Raw genomic sequence first — 17,657 nt, forward strand, 5'->3', positions numbered from 1 at the left:
TCCTGAGCAGGTGAAGTCAGGGAACGTCCCTGAACCATACCGAGTGGCCAACACCCACCGTCTGGTACTTCGAAGGTGCTCAGTCATTCCTGGCTGCTCTGGCTGGCCGCTCCTTTGTATTCGAGAAAGGTCATAACAGGGCACTCTGGGCTGTGTCACAGACAGATGGGTGAGGCCTGTGCCCTGTGACTTTCGGCAGGAAATCCTGCAGGACAGATTCGGGCTGCTGCAGTGGGGACGAGTCTTCCCAAGAGGAAGAGCAAGAGCTAATGGCTTTGACCTTGTTCTCTGTGCCCCGGGTGCCAAGCCAGTCAGAGTGAATCTCGGTAAGAGTAGGGCTGAGGGGAGGAGCTCAAGATCCCTCTTTCCATCCACAAAACATTTTGAGAGAGAGAGAGAGTGTGTGTGTGTGTGTGTGTGTGTGTGTGTGTGTGTGTGTGTGTGTGTGTGTGTGTGAGATTCAAGAGGCAGGAAGGGAAGCGAGAGACAGGGGCTCCTGTACTCAGGGAGCTTACCTCTAGTTCAAACCAGACAGGAAATGCGTAGACCAGGCCCACCTGGGACAAGGCTTTTAAAGCACAATCCAGGGTCCCCTGAGCCCCTGGGATAGGGATGAACAAGATGGGAAACTGATTTTCCTAAATACCTGCTGCTGTTGGCTGGGAGCCTCCCTGACCCCAGAGGCTGCTAAGTCTGTAAGAGTGTGAAGCTCAGCCTATTTCCCTCTGGAAACATCACCTCAGAAGTGCCCCTATCGACGTTCCCGACTTGTACAAAGCACCATAAATATTTGATTGTCACTAACTTTCGAGGAGTTGTGAAAAAAAAAAAACAACCCTACATTGTCTTCTGTACCTCCAAATGGAAAATCAGGACGGAACACTTTGCAAACATGACACCTCGTCATCGCAAGTCTGCCACCCACTGAGTCGGTGTGTGTTTCTGGGGCTGGTGTTTGTCAGATGCAGCAAGATGTCTTCTGTCCTCTGAGCTTTTCCCTGGCAAGGCCAGGAAGTGAAGTGAAGCAAATTGCTTCCGCTGGAATCTGTGATGTGGATCCTTGTTGTTATCTTTTTTGCACGTTCCTCTTTGTGAGTTATGGCCTCAGGGCGACTGCAGAGTTCTTTATCCAAGAAGTGCTTTTCCATAAGCCAGCCCAGTTAGGGACGGAGGTTTGTGTGCTTCTCAGAATGAGGTGGCCTTCGAAACCATCTCCCAGAGTTGAAGGATCCAGAGTTGAAGAGTCGACAGATTTGGATGAAGAGCACAGAGTGCTTGTGTGCGTATGAGCAAGGGGCACAGTCCGCTCTACCTCCAGTTCTTGTTAACTGAGGTGACAAAGTTGGTATTTAGTTGGTGCCCAAGGAGTGGTTCTTTCCGCCATCATTATCATCTTTATCACTGACACCACCATCTTCTCCATCCCCAAGCTTCTCCACCATCTTCACTATCCCCAGAATCATCTTCACCTTCTTCCCCATCAACACCATGGCCATCAACATCCCCAGCATCAGCACCATCTTCATCACTACCACCACCACCACCATCATCTGCACCACCATCATCACCACCATCATCCACACCATCATCATCATCTTCCCTGTCATCATCGTCATCTTCATCCTGCCACCATCTTCATCTGAGTATGGATTCAGTAGCAGGAATTCCTCAGTAAGACCAGGTTAGGTTACGACTGAGGTTCCTCCACTTGCTACTCCACTAGTTCCCATAGGTTGGAAGGTATTTTTCTGCTAGGTGAGCATCTCAGTTTTCTCATCTGTAAAGGAGACTGTGATGTCATCCTCGTAGGGTGTGTGAGGATTAAAGCGTCTGAATCACAGTAGTTGACCATTCCGTCCACTGCCCTCACCTCTTTGTGTTCTTTAGAGGCGGAACTTTGCTGGACCAGAAGGGACAAGTTTCATTCCCACAATGGGACATATGTGCTTAAGTATTTTTAGATGACAAAACCTATTCCTACAGATCCCCCCCCCCCCAAGCTTCATAAGACGCTCCTCGGGAAGAATATCTCACACTGTGGGTAGTTTATGAATAAGGAAACCGGGGCACACGAGGGTTAGGTGACATGCCGGCAGCTCCACCCGTGTGCACTTGACTTCCTGGTGTTTGACTGGGATCCCGTGTGGCAGCCTTGGTAGAAGGTTGGAGGGTAGCAAACCCTGGAAATCATAGCATAGGGGCTTTTCTTTTTCATTTATTTTACACTGAAATCCAATTCCCTTCCATGAAGGTTTCGTGACAGATGTGAACTCTGACTACCCTGTGCCTCTCCCATGTGGTGCAGTTTATTTAAAGATGATCAGGGTGGGACCCTACTTGGATTTTGGAACCTGGAGGCACGCCCTGCAGGATGCCTTTCCCTGGGGTTGTGTGTCAGAACGCTTCAGAGGGCCTTGGGCAGTGCTGACGGCAGGTCCCAGGTGGAGTCCTGGCGCCTGACTCTTAACAAGGATCCCCCAGTTACTAGGGGGGTGAGGGCCCTGTCGTGTTGTGTCTCCCAGGTTGTTTTTACTGAAACCCTCCTCTCTGTTTAGGTTGTTCTGCTTCTTTCCAGTTGTTTTCTAGCCTTTCCACCATCTTTCTCCAGAACTTTGGTGGTTTCATCCCCTGGTCCCCTCTTTCTCCCGGGTCAGCGGACAGGAGTTTGGCTCTGTAGTTACCAGCAAGGACAGGGGGTCCTTGGCTCTGGAGGATGGCCGCTCTCCACGTGTGCTGAGCTTCCATCTTGCAAGGAAGGCCAGGGCTCCTAGGCTGGGCAGTGCCGAGGGGGAGCCGGCAAATCCCATTGAGGAACCCCAGGGCACTGGCTTCACCCCCACCTGGTGCACCGGACAACTTCCAGGGTGGGACTGGAACCAGGAGTGTGAGGGTGCTGCACGTGCTGTTGACCCGGATTTTCTTTCTGACTTTAGGGAGCTGGAATTTAAGAAACAATAAATTTCCCCAGGGGCTCTCTGAACTAGTACCTGTTCCCGGCGGCCTCTCCTACCTGGACCTCCTCCTGCTCTGCGTGCTTTAATTACAAGTGTGATCACCTGAGCAGACCTGGCCAGCACCCCACCCCCACCCCTCTTCTCCTAGCACAGAGGCTCTGCCCTAAGCAGCTTCCGCCAGGAGGGCAGATGGGACCCTTGGAACCTTTCCCTCACTGAGCAAGAGGGACATGACCAAATAAAACTGAAATGGTCTTGACGTTTCCCTCTTGTTGTTGCAATTTTAACAATAAAGGAAGAACAACGTATTTGCAGCTTTAAATAAAGGGGCTGTTTGTAGAGCTTCAGTCGGGATTATTATTATTATTATTATTTTGGTACAAGCTTTTATTTTTTCCTTTTGAGAGAAAAGGAAATAACATTGAGCTTGGAAAAAAACTAAAGTTGAAGAGAGTGAGAAAGCAGATGCCCATTCTTTTTCCTCAAAGCACGTACCGGCCCTGGGATTCTGCGGGCACTGGTGTGAGACTTTATGATCTACCTCTCGCCACCTTCGACTATAAAGCCTGGGGACAAAGATGGTTTGGGATGTCACTTCCCATTTCACTGGATGTGAATTAACCATTCTGTTCATTTGATGCTGACTTCAAGCCAGGCCCGGTGTGTGTTTTGTGGGTTGCAATTTGATTTTTAATTTGATCCTCCCAATAATGCTCTAAAGTCACCTGTCATTTTTGCCATTAAATGGAAGCAAATTCTGGAGCCCAGAGTATTGCAATGACTTGTTTTATGTTCACACAGAGACCCTGCAAAGGAGCTGGGCTTCAAACTCTTCCAAGTAATCGTCAGGACCCTGTTTTAATTAACCAGGCAGCACTGTTACAAAATCATTCTCACCGATGTTCTCGTGGGAGTTTTTTATTTACCTATGACCATCTCTTTCTCTCCTCGGGCTTTCTGTGTCTCTTGCCCTGCTACCCCCAAACATCCCTATCACCTCTTAAAAAAAATAAATAAAGATGGTAGCCAGCTTCCCAGTGGATTTTATAACTTTGCATACCATATATTTAGTTTAGTAATGAAAAATCCCAGCTCTAGGCGATGCGTAGAATAGCACTTCTAATGTTTTTTAAACAGCTATTAATGTAGTTGAGCACTGTGTGTGTGTGTGTGCGTGTGTGTGTGTGTGTGCGCGTGTGTGCGCGCGTATGGTGTGTTCCTTTCTTGTACATAATCATCTGCTCAGTGGTGCACTCTGAAACTGAGAGCAGCAGCCAGAGGAGGAGCGAGCCGTGATTGATGGGCCAGGCCTCCCTTGCAGAAGAGTCCCATCTGGGGCTGGTTTTGGGTGCAGTCAGATGTTGAGGGGGAGGTCAGCCAGGCGGCCTCGGCTCCCCGTCCTTCAACACCCCGATCATCCGCACGTTGCCCAGAGCACACACCCTCGCTCCTAATCGAGGGTTGATTTGGGCAGATGCTTTGTGGTGTGGGACCAGAACAGCTGCTAAGTTTATGGAAGAGACAGGATGCAGACGGGTGCAGCAGGTATTTTTTCTTTCCATTTAATTTTTCACTTGAAATTGTGATTCGAATGAAGCCAAGCCTTTCCCTTTCCCGGCGCTGTGCTCTCTGAGTTTGCGTGGTGCATCCAGCCTGGGCTAAGGACAGGAGTTTCTGTGAAGACTGTGTGGGGTGGGGGTGGGGGTGGAGGGGGCTTTCGACTCCGTGCGGAGCTGGGCTGGTCGCAGAACCTCCAGGTTCATGGTGTCATTTTGTATTTTCCTCCTTTGTTCCAGTGCCCCCGGGGCATGGTACCGTTGAGCTCATTCCAGTTCAGCACCGAGGCTTTCTCTGAATATGCAGGATTTCTTGCCAGAGAAGTAGATCAGACCAGGCTACTAAACTGAAGTAAAACAAACCGTCAGCAAGACTGAAGGCTGCAGGCAGCACGGGAGTGTGCCGTTTCCTCCAGCGAGTCTGCGCCGGGGCTGGGGGGGCCGGGGGTCCCGAGGCGGCTGGAACCCCTGCCTGCCTTGGCGGTGTGGACAGGTGCAATCAGAGGCTTATTAGGTGTTAAACATTCCTGTGCATTTCTTCTCTCATAAGAATTGTCTTTAGTCCCGGAGGGTTTTTTTTTTTTTTTTTTTTTTTTGGTGGAGGAGAGTCAAGAAATAAACTAGGGATGTATAAATTCCAGAAGCCAAAAAGGGCAGGGGTGCCCAAGAAGAAGTTTGACTATTCACACACACACACCCACACACACACACCCACACACACACAGGAAAACACCTGATTATCTTCCAGTCCACCTGGGCAGCTACACAGACAGGCTCCTTTCCCTGTCGGGGTAGGGCAGGCAGTTACAATGGACAGAACAGGGCATTTTGTGCTCCGCCACGTAAAGGCTATTTCTCAGTTGAAATGTGGTTTGCATTAGATCTTGAGACGAAATATTCTGCAAAGTCTGAACGGCTGCCACCCTTTGTTCTCTTATTAGTTCTCTAAAACTACTTTATTAAGCCACTCAGGGCAGTGCACGGAGGAGGGGGTCTGGGGACAGCAGCAGAAACAGCTCCATCTCCTGAGCCTACCTCAGGAAGGAAGTACAGAGGCAGGGGACGGAAGGACTGGGGACACCGGGGGCATCAGAGGTGTGGCTGTCTGCATGTGCGCGTACACACGAGGCTAAACAGTCAGATCACAGCATCTGTCTTAAAATAGCAATAATATTCTGGCTATTTCATGCTTCAGTAAAATATTTAAATTGAAATGACTCCTTTTTTTTTTTTCTTTTAAGAATCAGACTTGGTTGCATTTGAATAATCCTTTTGCTCCCAGTAACAGAGTGAAAACGACCCACTGGGGTGGCTGGGGTCATGACGGGGTTCCACACCCTCCCTCATGCTGGTTTTGAGTTGCTCTGATGGACTGATAGGTTTGGTGTTTTGAGGACGAGGGACTCTCTTCTACATTGATCCCGACGTCGATCCCTGAGTCCAAGCTTGTAATCGGGGTTGCAGCGGGAACAGTGAGTCTTCAGGTACGAGGGGGGCCACGGCCTCTTCCCACCCGCCCGCCTGCCCTTCCCCTCTTGTGTAGTTGGCAGCCTCCCGAGAAAGTCCTGGCACTCAGAATTGGACGTAAGGTTTGCAGAAGCTCTTCGCACACTTGCTGGGTGATGTGGGGGACACTCGTGAGGCAGAATCACCCTCCGCCAGCACACCCACGTGCACCCTGACTCTGCAAATATCCCAGCCTCTTCCACCGTTCCATTTATTTAGGGAAAGGTGGGGGTTTGGCATTGGGTTGGGAGAAAGCAGGCAGCTTCTGGGAATGAGGGAATGTCTAGCCGCCGGGCTCCCATCATTTGGCCGGTCACCGTCACCTACTGGAGTTGGCGTTGGCTTTCCACGGGACCCGTTCACCAGCCCAGTCTGAGCCGTGACCTGGAGTGGAAAAGATGCCCTTAGTGTCCATGTATTTTTCCAGAAAATGCGTCTCAGCCAAGCGGAGAATCCAGGAACATCACTTGGGAGGGAACAAAGACATCTCCGAAGTCATTTGAAGGTGGAAAGTAATTCCACAGGAAGTACAATGATCTTAATTAAATATTAGCTGTAATTAGCCTAAAGTGCAAATGTTGGGAATATTAATTAGGGTCTCTCTGGAACGGCTGTCGGTGTTAATAAGTAACGGCAGGGGGTCCCCCCAACATCTGCTGGGGAACTCCAGGTACAGGATGAACCTCGAGCCTCATGTACCTGGATGCTAGCTGGAGGCCCCTTTGGACGTGGTCCTAAGAGCTGGTGCCCTGGGTTGGCCAGAAGGGCGCGGTTTGCTCTGGAGCACAGAAGCCTGAGGCCAGGGTGGACCTTCTCCCGCTGGCCTCTCCTGGCCCTAACTCATCCTGGGACAGTTTGGAGAATCTGAAGCCAGGCCTCAGCTTGGAGACCCGGTGCAGAGGTTTCCCAAGTTGCTGTCCCGCCACCTGCCGAGGATCACCTTCCTTACCTGGCAGAGAGATTTGCTGGCATCTGAGCATCAAATACCCCAGTGCCTGGCATCCCCACAACAGGGTGTGGAAGACAGATCTTGGGCCCATGATGTGTGTGAGAGGGAGGGGTTTGCACATTGAAGAGGAGGACCAACCTCCCTGCTAGGTGACTCCCTTGCCCAATGAGAGAGCCCTGGGCCCTGGATGGAGATGGGCGTGGCTCAACGCCTGGTTTTCCTAGGAAGGACCTGTGGCGCTGGCGTGGCACAGCTATTTCCCAAGACTGTGCTAGAGCGTCTTCAACTGCAAAGTGAAGTGGAATTAGAGATGCAGACCTCGGCACTGGTAAACCACGGGGTCCACAGAAGTCTTTGAGGCAGGGGCAGTCCTGTGTACCACTGCAGGGTGTCCAGCACCGTCCTTGATCTCACTCCCTACATACCCGGAGCACTTCCTCCCCCAGTGGTGACCACAAAGAATGCCTCCAGTCACTGCCTCCTGTCCCCTGGTAAGCTGGTTCAAGAGCTGCTGATGTAAAGTAAGTGGCAGGGTGTCTGGCAGGCACCAGGCCTGAGGTAAAGGACACTGTCATCCAGCTTGTCTGGTGAGCCACAGACAGGAGGTGGGGCTGCCTTTCAGACGAAGCACAGGAGCCTGAGGCCAAGATGGACCTTCTCCGTATGAGCCCACTTGTGCTGCGTTGGCAGCCTCTGGGTGTGCGTGAGAGAGAGGGAGAGACCACGCGCGTGCAGGTGTGTATGCACATGTGTGCGGACATGCACGTGTGGTTGCAGGAAGGTGATGGTGACGGAAGGCAAATTTCAGAAGTGATTCTGACCCCTCCTTTTGTTCCCTCCTCCACACCACCCTTCTCCAAGGCCAGCTGACAGCACCTGCCCTTGGTTCAGGTAGAGTACAAGTCCCCCTCCTGCCTCTTGCTCCTGGGGGCCGGCTTTTTACTTCATACTGTTTTTGCAATGATGGGCTCCTAGCAGTGCCCCATGACTGACCGCATTCTGACGTGGCCATTAGAAGCTGTTCATGCATAGGCCCCGCTGCACAGTCTCTGTGGGATGTGTAGTTTCCGTCGCAATTATTAAACACTGCCATTGTAGCACAAAGGTGGCCAGAGTCAGCGTGGAAAGAGATGAGCAGGGCTGTGTCCTGACAAAACTTCATTGACAAAACCACGAGGTGGACTAGATCGGGCCCCCGAGTCCTTTGCCGAGTCCTCTCTGCTCCTCCCGCCCTGCCTCCTGCCGTGCATGAGGCTGCCGAGCCCAGACTTCCTTTCTTCAAGCCCACATTCACCGAGCACACCATGGGAAGTGAGACCACAGCTCTGCTCTGCTGCGGGAGCTTCGAGACAGCAGAGTGGACGTGGTCCAGCCACCTGTCCTCGGGGAGCTCACAGGCACCGGAAGAGGCAGCAGTGGCCACACGTGTGATGGAGCATGGAGCTGGGCTAGGTGTCAAGGAAGGCTTGCTGGAGGAGGGAGCTCTTGATGTGGGACCTGAGCAAGAAGATAGGATTGGCCAGGCCAGGTTTCGGGGGGCTTCCCAGGCAGAGGGGCTGTGAGTGGAGAGCCTTGATGGTGTGGGCAGGGTGGACCACCTTCTCTCCCACAGCAGATGGGAGGCCTCAGGTCCCAGAAGAACCTTTGCCCTGAACGTGCTAAGGGACAGTTCCAACTTCCTGAGGCTTCTCTGCAAGGTTGTGTTCCTCGTGGGGGTCTTTTCTCTGGAGAAGCAGGGAGCCCCCTGGCCTCTGTGGGCCTGCAGCCTGTGTCCTGGCTTAGGTATCATTTGTGCGCTGCTAGGTGGTCACACCTGGAGCTTCCCCAAGTCTGTCTTTCCATTCAGAGATGGAGCAGGTGGAAGATGGCGGAAGTTGAGACGCACCTGGATGGAAGCTGACTGTAACAGGGTGAATTCCCTCTAGAAGCTTCCCAAGGTGGGGACATTTGGGGGGCTTCCAGTCGGGCGTGGACAAGTGACGTTCCTTGACTAGCCCAGGGAAAGATGAAGACTCTAGTTATGAAATAGCCAAGGATTTCTTTTTCTGTCTCTCTCTCTTTTTGAGTCAAGACCCTTTGAGTTGTAACAGAAAAACTGGCTTAGAGAAAATAAGGCAAAGGGTACAACATTTCAGTTATGCAAGATGCACAAGTTCTGCAGTGCTCATACACAGCGTGGGGATGAGCGTTAGAAGTGCTGTGTTTTTTATACTTGAAATGTGCTAAGAGGGTACGACTTAAATTAAATCTTCTCACCACGCACACACACACACACAGGCAAATGGTAACCGTGTGGAGGTGATAGCTAAGTTAACTGACTGGAACGTGGTGATCTTTTCACAGCATATGTATATATGTGTATAAATATATGTTACATATATCTCAAAACAACAAGTTATATATCTTAAATATGTACCATTTTTATGTTAATGATATCTCAATAAAGCTGTTGGAAAATAGTACATTTACTCATGTAACTGAAACAAACAAGGGTGTTACTAATGCAGGTACGGCTAGATGCTAGACTTCGAATGATGTTTCAAGAACTCCGTTGATCCTCTCGTTCCCACCTGCCTGTGTGTGTGGCCACATCTGTATGCAGGTCCTTTTCAAGTGTCAGTTCTTGGCAGCTGCAGACTTGGGTATGTTTACAGCCGCCAATCACAGTGACAATAAAACTTCTTTCCAGAGTCTGCAGCAGAATGCAGAGTGAACTGGGCTGACCTCAGCAGTGAGGTCCCTAAATAGATGGGTGTGAACTGAAATCCCCAGGCCTGTGGCTACATAACCTTCTGATCTGGCCAGCCTGCTGTCACATGGCTGTGCCTACCTGGCAACAGGGCTGGCACCAGGAGGGCTGCGTGGGAATGTTCCCCATACAGAAACTGGGCTGTTTCTAAAGAACCCCAGGACAAGGACAATAGGCGTGCTCTGAGTTTTCCCAGGAGAGACGGGGTCCTGTGGGCACCCAGCAGCCCAGCCTCAGCCCAGGCAGACCCTCTACCGCCACAGATGCCACAGAAAGTGTTGGATGAGACACATGCACGCTTGCACTTCCAGTGCACAGACATTTGGAAAAAACGAGTCTGGAGGAGGAAGGAGCCTGGCGGGAATGTTCTCACTTGTAAAAGGTTTTAAACTTCTCCCAAGCTCAGTTCTCTTCCAAGTGTCAGCTTTAACATTCTAATTAAGGGTCCTCTCTCAACAAATCCGTGTGTTCTTCTGGGAGCACCCTCCCCCAGCACCGCATATCTGCTGTGCTCGAGCTACTTCAGTGGAATGTGCTCTAGAATGTTCCTGGAGGGTACTGAGGCCATGTGCCCTCCTATCATTACGGGAGGGGAGAGGGCGAAAGTCACAGCTAATTGACCACAGACAATAGGAGAGGCCGCTCTTCGGTGTGCTTAATTGCTAAGCTTTTTATATTTTTTTCTTTCTTTCTGACTGTGCAATCACATCTCTTGAGACCATGGAAAATTTGGACCTCTAGGTTATGATTTCTTATGCCTTCAGTGTGAGTGTGTGTGTGTGTGTGTGTGTGTGTGTGTGAAGGGTGGTAGAGTTAGGGGTGGAGGCCGAGGGAGAAAGATGTTTCCTGAAATGGAAACATTTGAATTCAGGCTTTTTTTTTTTTTTTAATTCTTTTGACTTGACTGTAATTATCATTCTGCATGTTTAGGCTATAACTGAAGGGCAAATTGTTATATAATGTTCTGTGCTTATAAAAAATAAGACCAGGGTTGGGGGAAAGGCATTGATTGACTAATGGGGCTAAGAAGAGTTAAGTCCAACATTTTGCAGAAAAGCTTTGATATCACAGGGGACATCTTTGTCTAAATTAGGACCTGAATTCTCCTTGGCTCTTTCACATGGGGGCTGGGAACATCTCTCTCTCTCTCTCTCACACACACACACACACACACACACACACACACAGAGACACACACCAGGCACACACTGGGACCATTAAGAGGACCCTCCCCCACCCCATGATGTGAGCCAAGTCACATAAAACTTTGATTAAATTCAAATGCTTAGATGAATTGTCTCTCCTCTCAAGAACACACTCGTTCAATTTAATCTCTCTTGGCACTTTAAGTATCAAATCAAGGCTGCGCTGACACTGTAGACAACTACATGCTCACGACTTCCAAAACGAGGATCTGCACAGAAAAAAAAAAAAAGCCCCAATCCAGTAGGACACAGACCTGCGCAGTCTGCAGTCTCAGGCTGGATGACAGGGGGAAGGGTGCTTGAGAGTCTGCGCCTCTATTTCTGCATCTGTGAAATGGGGATTCTGGGGGTTGCAGTCTCGGGACGCGCACGAGCGGTGCCTGCGGTGGGGGCGCTGGGGCTGCAGGGAGCTGGAGGCCTGGGGCGGAGGGTCAAGGTCCTCTTCGGAGCCCACTCAAGCTCTCTCTCCCTCTCTCCACCTGTTTGGTTTTGCAGGGTAATCAGGAAGCAGCAGCTACCCCTGACACGATGGCCCAGCCTTACGCTTCGGCCCAGTTTGCTCCTCCGCAGAACGGCATCCCCGCGGAATACACGGCCCCCCACCCCCACCCCGCGCCAGAGTACACGGGCCAGACCACCGTCCCCGAGCACACGTTAAACCTGTACCCTCCAGCCCAGTCGCACTCGGAGCAGAGCGCCGCGGACACCAGCGCGCAGACCGTGTCCGGCACCGCCACAGTAAGTGGGCTCCACGCTGGGGCGGGGGGCGCTGCACCCGGCGTGTGCCAGGCCGTGCCAGCCGCAGCCCAGGTGCACCCGGCCAGCCAGGGACGCAGGCCAGCCAAGTGGCGCCGAGTGGCCTAGCCGTACCAACGCCCCGAAGTTCGCCTGGGCCGCGCGCATCCTTTCCTGTTATTTGTTTAAATCGATACATTTTTCATTGCGCACACTGGTTTGTAAAAGAAACATCCATCTCTTTTGTTCTGCACTTCTGCCTTTTCCAAAATATCATCCCCATGGAATAGACTGAAAATGGTTCGACAGAGAGATGATCCATCCACCATACATTTCCCGGATTTTAAAATGGTGTGCCCTGCAGTGATTGAGTTGCCCACCCTTCTCTGAAATCTGCTTTTGGAATGTTTCCATCACTCTGGAAACAAATCTGGTGCCGGTTCCCACCACAGCCTTCTGAGACTTAGCGGAATGCACCAGAGCGTGGCCCACGCTGTGGGTGTGCCCGGCTTCAGGACTCCTGTAGCTGGGACACAGGAAAGGCAGAGGTGGGGACTGCACCAGGGCAGGGCCAGAGGGTCTTGGCTCCCGAGAAGTGTGGTATTTTAATGTTGGTGGTTGCATGATTGATTTCCCAAAAAGAGTAGACGTTATGGTCCATAGAAGGATTAAATGGGCCACAAACATGGAAAGGACACCCTTAATGACCACCCTACAGGAAAACCAGTGTTAACAGGCCAGCCATCCAACACAGCTCTCAATAGGCCTTTTCATATCAGAATCAGTGTGTGTTTGTTCCTGTACCACCTGCAAGAACCATGCATTCCTCCAAACCTGGGGAGGAAGCCTCGCCCTGCAGGCTCCCCTAGAAGCTGGCACACCACGCATCCAGTCCAGGGCACTGGCAGCACAAGGCCCTTCTCCCTGCCCCCATCTGCCTCTGGGAAACCAGAGCGTGGGAAGAAGTTTGTGGGCTGGGAGCACCCGTAGGTTTTTCTTGGAGTAGAAGATACCTAGGGCGAACTTTGGTGCTTAGCATTTTGTTCATTGGGGCCTACTTTTGGAGAAACTCAAAATAGTGTGTGTTCTGCAACTTGCTCTTGCCTGCTCCCCTTTCTTGGTTGTGATAAAATCCATGTGATATGCAATTTGCCATTTTAATGTACACAGATCGGCGGCGTTTAGTACATTCACAGTAGAGCATGGCCATCACCACCATCTAGTTGAAGGACATTTTCATCTCCCCAAAAGGAAACCTCACACCCAGTCCTCCGGCCCCGCAGCCTATGGCAGCCACCTCTGCTGCCTATCTGTATATCTTTGCCTTTGCTGAACAGTTCAAAGACACTGGAGTCCGCAGTGTCTGCCCTTTTCTGTCTGGCTTCTTCCACTTAACACGGTGTCACCAACGTTCCTTCATATCGATACTCCACGGTGTGGAAGGACCTCATTGTGGTTACATGTCCATCTATTGGTGGACATTTGGGTTGTTTCCACCTTGGGCTCTGGGGAACTGTACTGCAGTTATGTTTTTGTGTTTAGTGGCCATACCTGAGGGTTGGGTTCATTAAGTGGGTTTGTTGGTTTAGCAGGTGTTTCTTGTGTGGACAGCTGGGTGGTGGTGATGGGGTCATTGTTTATTGTGTTCGTTATTTTGTGATAATAAATGGTAGCGGTGCCTGGGAAGGTTGTTTTTTTGAATAAAAAGAAGGTCCAGTTACACATTATTTATTAAGCGAATTACTGTGAAATACTGACTCATGAATTCATTCTCTCCGTCATGAACATTGATCGAGCACATAGGAGGGCCACGACCTCACATTTAGGTGCTGTGGTTGAACCACCTAGACATGCCCCTTCCCTCCTGTAACTTAGTCCGAGGCAGAGAGTGAGCGCATGCCAAAGAGCTCTACGACCTGGTAGCTCTAGCTCCACAAACCACGCTGCCCACGCTTACAGAAAAGAGGGTACCGCGGGAAGGTAGAAAAGGACGGAACTTCCTGCCTCGGGGAGTGTGGGAACATTTCTGCAAGGAGATGGTATTTATGACAAGAAGACAAAACTCTCCAGGCAGAAAGAATACCAAGCCAGAGGTCCTGAAGTTGCAGAGAGCTTGGTTCAGAGAACTGCATGACGCCAGTGTGTACGGGCTGAGGCAGGAAGGCCTGGGATGCAGGGGAGTAAGGCATAGTCAGAGATGTAATGCACCGTTGGCAGGAGTTATGCATCCTCCAGGCCGAGGGGCCAGTAGCAGTTGGAATTCCATGTTGGAAGCAAGGGAAAGCCAATGGAAAGAGCTTGAACCGGAGAGTTCTAAAATGTGACCTAAAGTAAGGATCCTAGCTTAATGGAAATCTTCATCCAACCACGAAGTTGAGATGCCCACCCTCCTTTCCCTGCCCAAAGAGCACTTTACCGTTCAACACCACTGAATTTCAAAACCGTGCTGGTGGCCCATAGTGGCGCAGACACTGCAGCAAGAGCTCAGATAAGCCCCCCTGCCCTTGAGATGCGTGTCTCCCTGGAGAACGTAGGAGATGTGTTCTGTTAGACATTACCGTGGGCTGGGTCCTAGAGCGTCTGTTTCCAGGGGGGTGTCGGTGCATTATCGTGGTAGGAGAAGCTCCTTCTGAGGGATCTGCCTCAGAATCCTGGCTGGAGGAGCATCTCCTCGTCTTCCCATCACGAGTCACAGGAAACTCGGCAGGAAATGTACTGGGTCACAGAGCAGAAGGTCCGGGAGGAGGGCTGACTGTGGACTCAGCTTGGCTCTTGGCAAACACCCGTCCAGTCTCAGCAGGACCGTGTCTGGCTCTACTTCCTTGTGCTCCCTTCCTTCCGGTGCTCTGCCTCTCCAAGGTCAGGCTCCTGTCACCTTCAACAGCACAGTGAGAGACTCTTGGCTTTGTCCCCCGTCACCCCTGGGACTCACTGCCTTCTGGAGTGTTGTGCTTGCCCAGTGGTGGAGGCTGAGATGGGCTGTATCAGCTCTGGGGCCACCAAGCTGCATACCAGATGCATGGCAGAAGGGGCTTTGCACCAGAGCCCCTGACCAGGTGCCCGTAGAATATAGTTCCCTGGAGGTTCTGAGTGCACAGGGCTGGTCAGACATAAAGGGGTGTGGGGGGTCACGGGCATGGAAGGGTTTTGATTGCTGGTTTCGTCAAGAGTAAGGAATGGAAAGAAGGACAAGGATGTGATATTGGAGAACTCATTGGCAATGGCGTTTGAAGGACACGGAAACGGGTGCTCAGACAGGGAACTAAACCAGGGGAGGGTTAAGCCATGGAAGCCTGGAGGGCGTGACCTGAGGGGACGTCACTGAAACTGGAGACGCAGACATCACTGAGGACAGAGCACAGCTGTGCTAGGGCAGTGGGGAGGACACAGGGGTCCAGGAGTCGAGGAGTGACCTCGAGTGGGCGAGTCCTGTCTGTCACATCCCTTTGGAGTGATGAGGAAAAGGAAGATGGGAGCCAAGAATCGGAGAAAGCAATATGTCGGAGAGCTGCCTTAGCTTCACTGATTTATGCGAAGGAGGAGATCCTTGTAGAGGGGACTCAAGGGGACAGGAGACAGAAACTAGGGAATAATGACGCAGGAGACAAAGTGACAAAATGTGGTCAAGAGAATCAGAAAGAATAGGACCGAGGGTATTCAGATAGAGTTGACAGTCCAGGAGACAACAAGCAATTTCTGCAGCCTTAGTAACCTATCCCTGATGTTCTAGGAACTGTGTGTTTTTGAAGTGTGCAGTTTGGTTAAGTCTTTACACAGGTAGGTGTGTGTGGAACTAGTACTGCTCTCAAGAAAATGGCAAAAGTGTCTGTCCATCACCTCCCAAGCTTTCTGTTGCCTATTTGTTATCCTCTCCTGCCTCTTCTCTGCCTTGTTTCTTGATGATCAACTGATTGGTTCTTTCCCTATAGCTTGGGTTACAGTCTCTAGAATTTTGTATCCATAAAATCCAGACTGGATGTCTCTTTTCTTTTCCTCGGCATGGTTAGTTTTAGGTCACTCTGTATTGTGGTATGCCTCAGTAGCTCAGCCCTTTTCATTGCTGAGTACTATTTCACTGCATGGACATGACACAGTTTGTTCTTCTGTTTACCTGTACATGGGTACTTTGGGCTGTTTTTCTTTTTCCAAGGGGATCACTAAAAATAAAGCTCCTGTGGACATTTGGAAGCGCTTCAAGTTTGAAAGGGAAGAGGGCCCAAAATAAACATGTTGAGCTACAGAGAAAGAGATAACTTGAGGCATTGCTGACCTCCATTTCCTTACTACCCACGAAGGAGGGTCATCTAGGAGCAGAGAGGAGAAGGTATTTGGAAACAAGGAGTGCTCTTGAATTTGGGCAAACCTGCTAGGAGTCTTCTGACAGTTCCTAGAGGTGCCATCCAGTTAGAGTGGCGGTGAGCGCCTGAGTCTGGAGAAGGAGCATGTGGGGCGGCTGGTTGTTAGCGAGGTGTCGTCTCATCGTTAGGAACTGGTCATCTTCAGCAGCCTCTGAGTGATGCACACTATTGAGGGGATTGTGAAAAACACCCCTAACTCGTCTCAGGGAAGGGCGGGACTCACAGAGGGGCCATCTTGTCTTCTGCTACAAATGATGACATACGACTCTTACCTCTGTCTGGTCCAAAAGGAATGAGATGCTCTTGCTCTCCTTGACCCACTTGACTCGGACTTTCCTCATCTGAATCTCTCCATGGCCACTTTACTTCAGATCCTCTCCACCACCCTGGCCATTTGCTGCCTTTACTTTCTCTTGGTTCCAAGCTCTGCGATTCTCGTGCGAGGAAATTCACTTAGAAGTGGACTGAATGGGGATTCTCCAGATTCTGGATGCAGACCCGGGACCCTGAATTGGCATCGATCATTGCTGGGGAGCTGGAGGTGTGGCTCTATAGGAGGTGCTTGCCAAGCATGCTCGAGGCCCTGGGTCCCATTCCAGTCCCATTACAGCCAGACTTGGCTAAGTCACTCCATGGGACAGGGTTGTTCCTGGGATAACTGTCCTTTGACACAGGCACCCACAGGGTTAAATGTCCTTCTCAGGACTTCCTAGAGTCTGTCTTTTCTTGGAGAAACTAAGTGGTTCTGGGAAAGGGAAAGCATGCAACCACGTGGTGGGCTCCAGGAACATCTCACACACGCCCAGGATTAGCACAAAGAACAGCCTCTTGAGGGCAAGCAGGATGCTCCAGAGCACCCGGCCGAGCTGAGTGAAGAAGACTTAGCCGGTCACCCCTCCCGCTCCCCAGGGGCCGAGACGCATCCCTGCAGGACACCTTTCTGCTGAGTTTCTGTTTAACGTAGGCCTCCAAACATCTCACGGATCCCTGTGCTGACTGAGGAGATGCGTCGCCCCCTGGATCCCACTCCTGACAAGGTATTTTACTCTTGACATATTATAATTAGAGATTTGCAAGTGGAGAATTCTCCATGTATCTCCAATAGCAACTTGACTTCTATTTTTAACACATCTGCAGCCTGTTTAAGTCTCCCACTCACTTCAAACCCCCGTGGGAGAAAGAACGTGGGTCTGAGAGCTGGGGCCCTGCGCGCTGGGCGCTGCTGACAGGGAAGAGGGCTGAACGAGGGGTGTCCCCTGTCTCCACGTGTCCTTAGTGCCTTAAGGAGTTGAGGCATTGGTTGGCGATGGGGGCCTGTCCTTAACCCTTTAGATCATTGGGTTCTGACTCGGAAGCTAGTCTGAGAGCAGAGTCATGGGGAAAAAATCACTTGCTCAGAAAGGTCGTTGTTTTTTTTTGTTGTTGTTAATTAGCTATTCTTTTAAAAAGTCTTATTAGTGTGTTATGCATAACAGTGAGACTTGTTGTTACATATTCACACAGGCCCACGACATATTTTGATCATTATGAAAATAACTCAAAGTTGTGGTTAAAAAAAAAAAAGTCAAACATGAAAAAAGGCTACAAAATGAAAGTTAATATTCCCCGGCACCCAGGCCCCTGGTCCTTAGGTCCCCCTGCCACG

The 17,657-nt window shown here is 50.9% G+C and overlaps 1 protein-coding gene across 48 annotated transcripts in view; it reads left to right on the forward strand.

Moving 5' to 3' along the window:
* Rbfox1 (RNA binding fox-1 homolog 1) overlaps nt 1-17,657 on the forward strand; it is a 2,023,047-nt gene that overhangs the window by 1,853,266 nt on the left and 152,124 nt on the right. For 43 of the 48 annotated variants that reach the window (XM_078024580.1, XM_078024586.1, XM_078024579.1 and 40 more), the window contains one exon: nt 11,415-11,657. In XM_078024580.1, the coding sequence (XP_077880706.1) occupies nt 11,415-11,657 (243 nt within the window). Of the gene's footprint in view, nt 1-4,212; nt 4,500-11,414; nt 11,658-17,657 lie in introns of those variants that run through there. The other 5 variants (XM_078024606.1, XM_040277833.2, XM_078024600.1 and 2 more) reach the window with 4 other exon arrangements.

The sequence above is a fragment of the Ictidomys tridecemlineatus genome, chromosome 10 (genome assembly GCF_052094955.1).
Source record: "Ictidomys tridecemlineatus isolate mIctTri1 chromosome 10, mIctTri1.hap1, whole genome shotgun sequence".
Lineage (NCBI taxonomy): Eukaryota > Metazoa > Chordata > Mammalia > Rodentia > Sciuridae > Ictidomys > Ictidomys tridecemlineatus.